This window comes from Cynocephalus volans, chromosome 1 (genome assembly GCF_027409185.1).
Source record: "Cynocephalus volans isolate mCynVol1 chromosome 1, mCynVol1.pri, whole genome shotgun sequence".
Taxonomy (NCBI): domain Eukaryota; kingdom Metazoa; phylum Chordata; class Mammalia; order Dermoptera; family Cynocephalidae; genus Cynocephalus; species Cynocephalus volans.
The window spans coordinates 25,085,134-25,092,039 of NC_084460.1; the positions used below are offsets into that span (position 1 = coordinate 25,085,134).

At 53.5% G+C, this 6,906-nt stretch overlaps 1 protein-coding gene across 2 annotated transcripts; it reads left to right on the plus strand.

Moving 5' to 3' along the window:
- The first annotated feature begins 1 nt into the window (after nt 1).
- PCED1A (PC-esterase domain containing 1A) lies at nt 2–5,568 on the plus strand. Of its 2 annotated transcripts, none has more exons than XM_063103372.1 (8): nt 2–448; nt 763–907; nt 1,436–1,515; nt 1,626–1,864; nt 1,964–2,114; nt 2,232–2,478; nt 4,592–4,867; nt 5,228–5,568. In XM_063103372.1, the coding sequence occupies exons 2-8, from the start codon at nt 784–786 to the stop codon at nt 5,473–5,475; spliced, it is 1,365 nt and encodes a 454-aa protein (XP_062959442.1). In that variant the 5' UTR covers nt 2–448; nt 763–783; the 3' UTR covers nt 5,476–5,568. The 2 variants fall into 2 exon arrangements, with proteins under 2 accessions (XP_062959442.1, XP_062959447.1); XM_063103377.1 differs by having other exon boundaries at nt 1,964–2,054.
- Nucleotides 5,569–6,906: the final 1,338 nt, after the last annotated feature.

The following is a 6,906-nucleotide window of genomic DNA, read 5'->3' on the forward strand; positions in this document are numbered from 1 at the left end:
CACCACTGTGGGCAGCTGCACTCGACCGCCGCCGCGCCCCCCACCCGCACCCGGGTTTCGTGCCCGTCCGGGTGGACCCCGATCTGGCTCCTCCCCCCCCCCGCGGAGGCCACCCCCGTCATCTTCCTGTCCCCTTGGGCGTTAAGGGTCGCGCAGGGTGGGACATGGGTGACCGGAAGTGAGAGCTGTGAGCGTCGCCGCCCGGGGCGCCGAGGCCCAAGGCGCCGTCGGGGCCACCGCGACGCCCGCATGGAGAGCGCTGGGCGTCAGGCTGCGCACCGACGACTAACCGGGACGCACGGGATCTGCGGGGCGGGGGCTTTGCAGAACCGAGTGGCCTCCCGGGGCGCGGGAACATGAGACTTGGCCGGGAACTCGCTCCGGGCGAGGCGCGCGGCGCGCGGGCCTGCCCTGGTCGCGGGTGAACAGCGCGGAGCCCCGGGACTCGGTAATAGGCGCGAGCGGGTGCGCGAGCGCGCATGCGCTGGGCGGCGGGCACGTGGCGGGCGCAAGACGGCGCCGCGGGGGAAGCGCCTTAGAGTTTGGAGAGCCCGAGGGCAGGCAACCCCTTGCCTCCCGTGCCAAGTGTGACCAAGGCCGACGCCACCATGGGCCCCCCTTTGCCGCCGCCCCCTCCTCCTCCCTGTAGTTCCAAGCAGCCAGGGAGGAGCCTGCGCAGGTCTCATTTACCCCAGAGTGGGCCCTGGGGCCGACCTGCTCTGAGTCCCCACCCTCGCGCGGCTTAGTGGCCTCTGCCTGCAGCCCGTCGTTGTCGGTGGCAGCATGGTCTTCTGTCTGGAGAGCGAGGAGCCGCGCCGCCCGCTGCGAAGCGCCATGGTCCACTTTCAAGCCTCGGAAGTCCAGCAGCTGCTACACAACAAGTTCGTGGTCATCTTGGGGGACTCCAGTGAGTGCCCCCTCTAGGATGACGCTTCCTTGTCCCCCACCTGCAGCCCATTCTTTGTCTGGAGCCTTTGTCTCCATCTCAGATCTCTTCTCTGCTGCCTAGTCTGTTCTAGTCCAGAAGGTTTTCCCTTCTTTTTATTTCCCCACACACCTCCCACAAGTGTCCTGACAGAGACAATCTGTGCACTTTTAAGCCTATCCTTGCTCAGGGTTTCTCTCCCTGACAGTCCCCCATAATTTCCCTGATGGGAGCAGTGGATTGTGTGGTGGGTCTCCCAGGTGACTTGACTGACTCCTCTGCCCGGTGACCCTGGGTGGCTGTATACTAAGTCGGCGGGGAGGAGCACAACTAGAAGGATCAGAGGTAGTGCTGGGACTTTTTAACCTCAATGATTCTCCTATCTCTAAGACAACATTCACAGAGCTGGTGTTGGGCAGCCCAGCCCTGGGAAGATGGAAGGCCTAGACTTGGGAGGAGCTGCAGTGGGGTGAGGTCTGCCTCAGCCTTGGGATCTCTGTCTCTCCGCAGTCCAGCGGACTGTGTACAAGGACCTTGTGCTCCTGCTCCAGAGAGACTCTCTGCTCACAGCTGCCCAGCTGAAAGCCAAGGTGAGGAAAGCTTGGCGACCATGCCAGTGGTGGGCGGGCAAACCCTGGCCTGGCAGGGTCTTCCTCCCTGGCATGGGTCTGACCAGCATGTTGGGGGGGGGGCTGAGCAGGGGGAGCTGAGCTTTGAACAGGACCAGCTGGTGGCTGGGGGCCAGCTGGGCGAGCTGCACAACGGGACAAAGTACCGCGAGGTCCGCCAGTTCTGTTCGGGTTCTGGCCACCACCTTGTGCGCTTCTACTTCCTCACCCGCGTTTACTCTGAGTACCTCGAGGGCATTCTGGAGGAGCTGACATATGGGCCTGCCCCGGACCTGGTGATCATCAACTCCTGCCTCTGGGATCTCTCCAGGTTGGGGTGGGAGAAAGGGAAATACCGGTTGGGGGTGGAGGTGTGGCTCAGAGGCTGTCCACCCCTGAGTTCTTGCCCACCCTCTGTGTTACCCAACAGGTATGGCCGCTGCTCGATGGAGAGCTACCGAGAGAACCTGGAGCGGGTGTTTGTGCGCATGGACCAGGTGTTGCCAGACTCCTGCCTGCTGGTGTGGAACATGGCAATGCCTCTGGGGGAGCGTATCACAGGGGGTTTCCTCCTACCAGAGGCGAGTGACCGGGGCCCCTAAGGACAGGGGATGGGGCAGCTGGCTGGTCGATAGGGGACCCTCCTGCCCGACCTTGCTTCATTCTGCGGCTCTTAGAGGCTGCACTTCCTTACTCAGCTCCAGCCCCTGGCGGGCTCCCTGCGACGGGATGTGGTTGAAGGGAACTTCTATAGCGCTACACTGGCGGGGGACCACTGCTTCGATGTCCTGGACCTCCACTTTCATTTCCGACATGCAGTGCAGCACCGTCATCGAGATGGTGTCCACTGGGATCAGCACGCACACCGCCACCTCTCACACCTGCTACTGACCCATGTGGCCGATGCCTGGGGTGTGGAATTGCCCAAGCGTGACTATCCTCCTGGTGAGCCCTACCACAATGGGGGAGGGTGGCAATGCAGAGAGGGCCCTCAAAGCACAGGGCTCAGAAACAGAACTGGACAGAGGTACTCAAGAGGAGTAGGGATCCCGTGAAGGACCTTTGTGGTTCCTGAGTGTTTCTTCCTCATCCCCTATGGTGGGTTAGATCACAGGAACAGTATTTTAATTCAAGTTCTAGTTCTCTATGGTCTAGTTGTGTAGTCATTTCTGTTTACATGAATGAACTTGCATAAGCATTGACCATGTAAAGCAGCATGTCAAAAGACTCCCGTCCAGTGGATGAATAGGAAACAAATGTGTTACTTCTGGCTAAGTATGGACATGGGGGGCGGAAAGACAGAAGTGGAGAAAGGGCAGTGCAGGCAGTGTGCAGAAGCAAGGGAGCCCAGGTGGTGATGCACAGTCAGCTGGAAGGTTGTTGAGCAGAGATGTCTGTAACCTGTGGGGTGCTTCAGGAAGATCAGCCTCATGGGGGTGAGCTCAATAGACAACATTTCACAGGCTCCTCAGTTCAGCCTCAGGGTTCCAGTGTGATTGGTCACAGCTTGGAGCAGCTCTCCTCTGGCCCCATCTCCAGGCTGTTGGTGGAGGCTTTGAGGCCCCACCCCTCCTCGTTTTGAGGCACTTCTCACCGTCACATCAGCTATCATGTTCTCTGCTGTGCAACATCTGTTTCCTTGTCAGCTTTCCAGTCCTTGCCTGCTCACAAAGGGGGCATCATGGCTGATTGTTTCTATGGCTGCTTCTCCCCTGCATCATGTACCCAAAGGGCAAGTTTCCTGCCTTTCTTATTAATTCACCCCTGGAAGCCCCAGTGTCTAACACAATTGCTCTATACATAGTACCTACAGGGTAGCATTTGTTTAACTGGAGGCATGAGTCTTGTTAGATGGCTGTTTGTAGCAGCACTAGAGGGTGGGGGGGGCACAGAGAGGTAGACCTCTAGGCCTTGGTGGCCAGAAGTTGGAACATCAGGGAAGTGAATTAGGATTTTGATTGTATAATGGTCTAATTTCCTTGTTTTTTATTTATTTATTTATTTATTTTATTTTATTTTATTTTATTTTATTTTTTTTTTGTCGTTTTTTCGTTACCGGCACTCGGCCAGTGAGTGCACCGGTCAGTCCTATATAGGATCCAAACCTGCGGCGGGAGCGTCGCTGCGCTGCCAGCGCAGCACTCTACCAAGTGCGCCACGGGCTCGGCCCTTCCTTGTTTTTTAGATGAGAGTATGCATCCTCACCAAAGGAAGGGATGCTCTAAAGGTTGTAAAGCTGGTTTGAGGCAGCTCAGTCCTTGTAAATCCCATTTGGAGCTACAGAAGTTAGGAACGACAAAAAGAAGAGTTGACTTGGGGTGGGAGGATGAGTTGGTGAGTTTGGTTAGGGCAGATCTATTTAAGTTCCTGTGGAAATAAAGATTTGGAGTTTCAGAGCTGAAAGTATGAATGTGAACTGTGAAGGCAAGAGCAGAACAATGCTCTAATTTTGGGTTGGCAGGAAAGAGGGACTGATGGCAGAAACAAAAGGAGGTGAGGGTGGAGCCACTTTCAGGTAGGATGGAGGTTACTGGCTATATGATGTGACTGGTGAGAAGAAGAGGATTTGTTAAATTTGTCAGTAAGTGGTTACACTAGTGGGAAAAGTGTTGAGGGTGTGGAGTAGGGTTAAAGAGGCAGTGAGCAGTGGATGAGAGAATGGATATTGGGTAAAATGTTCCATGTGCTAGTTTGGAAGGAAAAGGGAACTAGTGGGAGAAGGGAGGGATGTGATCTTTATTTTGGCTTGTTTATTAGTCTGTGGGAGGAGATAGGGAGAGGAAAAAGTTAAAGATATAGGAATTGGGCAAACAAAGGGAGAAGGTTCTGGAGGGGAACCTGAACAAAAGTAGATCTGAAAGGCAGGAAAGAAGGAACGCACCTTGGGCGTTGCCTGAAACAAGAGGCAAAGAAGAAAACTGGGTAGAAGGCACAAGGTGCTCCAGCCTGGTGGCCCTATTCTCCAGGAGGAGGGAATAGAGCCTTGGAAGTGCAGATGACCAGAGTTGAGGGCAGCCTGGTGCCCCACGCCTACCTAAAACAACCATCCTGTTCCTAGACCCGTGGATTGAGGACTGGCCAGAGACGGATCATCCATTCCAGGGAAGCCATAGGCAGCTCCCAGACTTCGGGGAGCAGCTGGCCTTGCCCCTACCCCCTCCCTCTCCTTTGCCCCCTCCCATGCCTTTTCCGTATCCTCTTCCTCAGCCCTCACCACCTCCCTTGTTCCCACCCCTGCCCCAGGATACCCCTTTTATCCCAGGCCAGCCCTTCCCACCCCATGAGTTCGTCAATTATAATCCAATGGAGGACTTCTCAGTGCCACCCCACTTAGGTAGGTGCCTCCGCAGCCTCCCATTACACCTCTCCTAACCTCCCCTTGCACCTCTCCCAGCCCATCCTCCTGTGTCCAGGTGAGCTGAGAGGAGTTGGGTAGCCCCTTGTCCTCCCAGGATTGAGTTTGGTCATAGCAGTCCCTGTGTCTGAAAAAGCATCTGTAGACTATAAGTCAGCTCATTGATGTAACCTGGTTACAATTTCTCAGTCTGGAAGTAGGGGAAGTGGCATCTCTATTTTGCAGATGGGGAAACTAAATCCCAGAGAGACTTACCCTGGAGGACCAAAGCTGCCTGAAATCAGAGCTGTACTCGCCCTGGTTGCAGGCCCACTTTGATAATAACTGGTTCTTTTGTAGGATGTGGCCCTGGAGTGAACTTTGTGCCTGGCCCCCTGCCACCTCCACTTCCTGGCGCTATCCCTCATGGTCAGCACTGGGGCCCAGTAGTCCACCGGGGGATGCCACGCTGTGTTCCCAATAGCCCCTACTATGTGCCAAGGATGGGGGGTCCCTGCAGGCAGCGGCTCAGACACTCAGACAGACTGATCCACACATACAAACTGGACCAACGACCTTCTCCCCATTCAGGGATGTGGCCTGGGTAGCTGGATCTTGGGCTGGGGCTGGATGTGCCAATGGCTCAGCAGCGTCTGCCTGGTACCCCAGGAGCTGGGCCAGGGTGTCTGCTATGCTTGACATTGTTCTTGTCCATTGCTGTCACCAATAAAGGCATGGAAGAACAGACTGACATATTCCTGTGTGAGGGAGTGGGTCTCCCAAACTGTCATCCTAAGGTTTGGGAGCTTGCCTCTGGGTTCTCTCCAACATTGAGCCTTTGGACCTCACATTATTTAGAAATAGAATGCACCCTTCTGCTGTCTCACACTCGTTTCCATCCTCACCAGAACACATGCACTTAAAGATCCTGGAGGGGTCCCCTGTTGCCAGCAGCTCTTTGGGACTGGGAAAAATCAGGAGCTGAGTTGAAATTGTCAATGTTTTATATGGAATTTTGGATCTGGCTAGTTCTTACCTATACCTTTCAGTCTCCTGCATTCATTTGTACATTTAATATTCTTCTACCCATGGAGATGGACACATACCTTGTCTTGCATAATTCTTGGCAAACAGTGGACACTCAATAAGTGGTTGGAACTAACCAAGAAACTCCCAACCATAGAGCTGGCCAGTTAGCTCAGTTGGTTAAAACACAGCCTTGTAACACCAAGGTCACAGGTTTGGATCCCCATACTGGCCAGCCACCAAAAAAATTAAATTTATAAAGAAATTCCCAACCCAAGTAGGAGACTGATTAGAAACCCACTGTTTAATTGATGTAATGTGCAATGAGAGCAGAGTGAACACAGACCAACTTCTTTGTGTGTGTGTGTGTGGGGGGGGGGCAGACAGAAGAAGCTGAGGGAGAGGAAATGCGAGGGGAGTGCTGGGGCAGGTGGCGCGGAAGACTGTGGTAAACCATATGGAAATTAAAAACAGGCCCGGGACTTCAGCTTTGACGAGTGGTTCTGACCCTACAAAACATCAGTGGGCAAAGTGTGGGCTAAAAGGTGGGGTGGGTTGGGGTGTGGAACATGGCTGTGGGTTGATGAGTGACGTAGGGGCAAAAAAAATAAGGTAACATGAAGACCCCCTTAAGTAACCTTGAAGTAGAATGGGTAGAAGAGAAGAATGCGGAGTGTTTGCATTACCTTTCCGTACTTGTTAATGAAATTCTGCCTTGTCAAAGGACATAACATCTCACACAAAAGGAGACAGTAATAGCAGATCAGAAAAATGTTGAACCTAGCTAGCAATTTACTAGACTGAATGCAAATAACAGGAAGCTATTAAATCAACACACACTGATACTGAGGAAACTGGTACAATGTGTATTAATAAAACCCTTTAAACAAAAAGTGGAAGGGGACATACAAAAGTGGAAGAAAGCTTTTCATTAGATAAGATTTTAGATAACTTTTTTGTAAAAATTGATTTTTCCTTTTCATTAACAAAAACCCATCCTCAGAGCAGCCCTC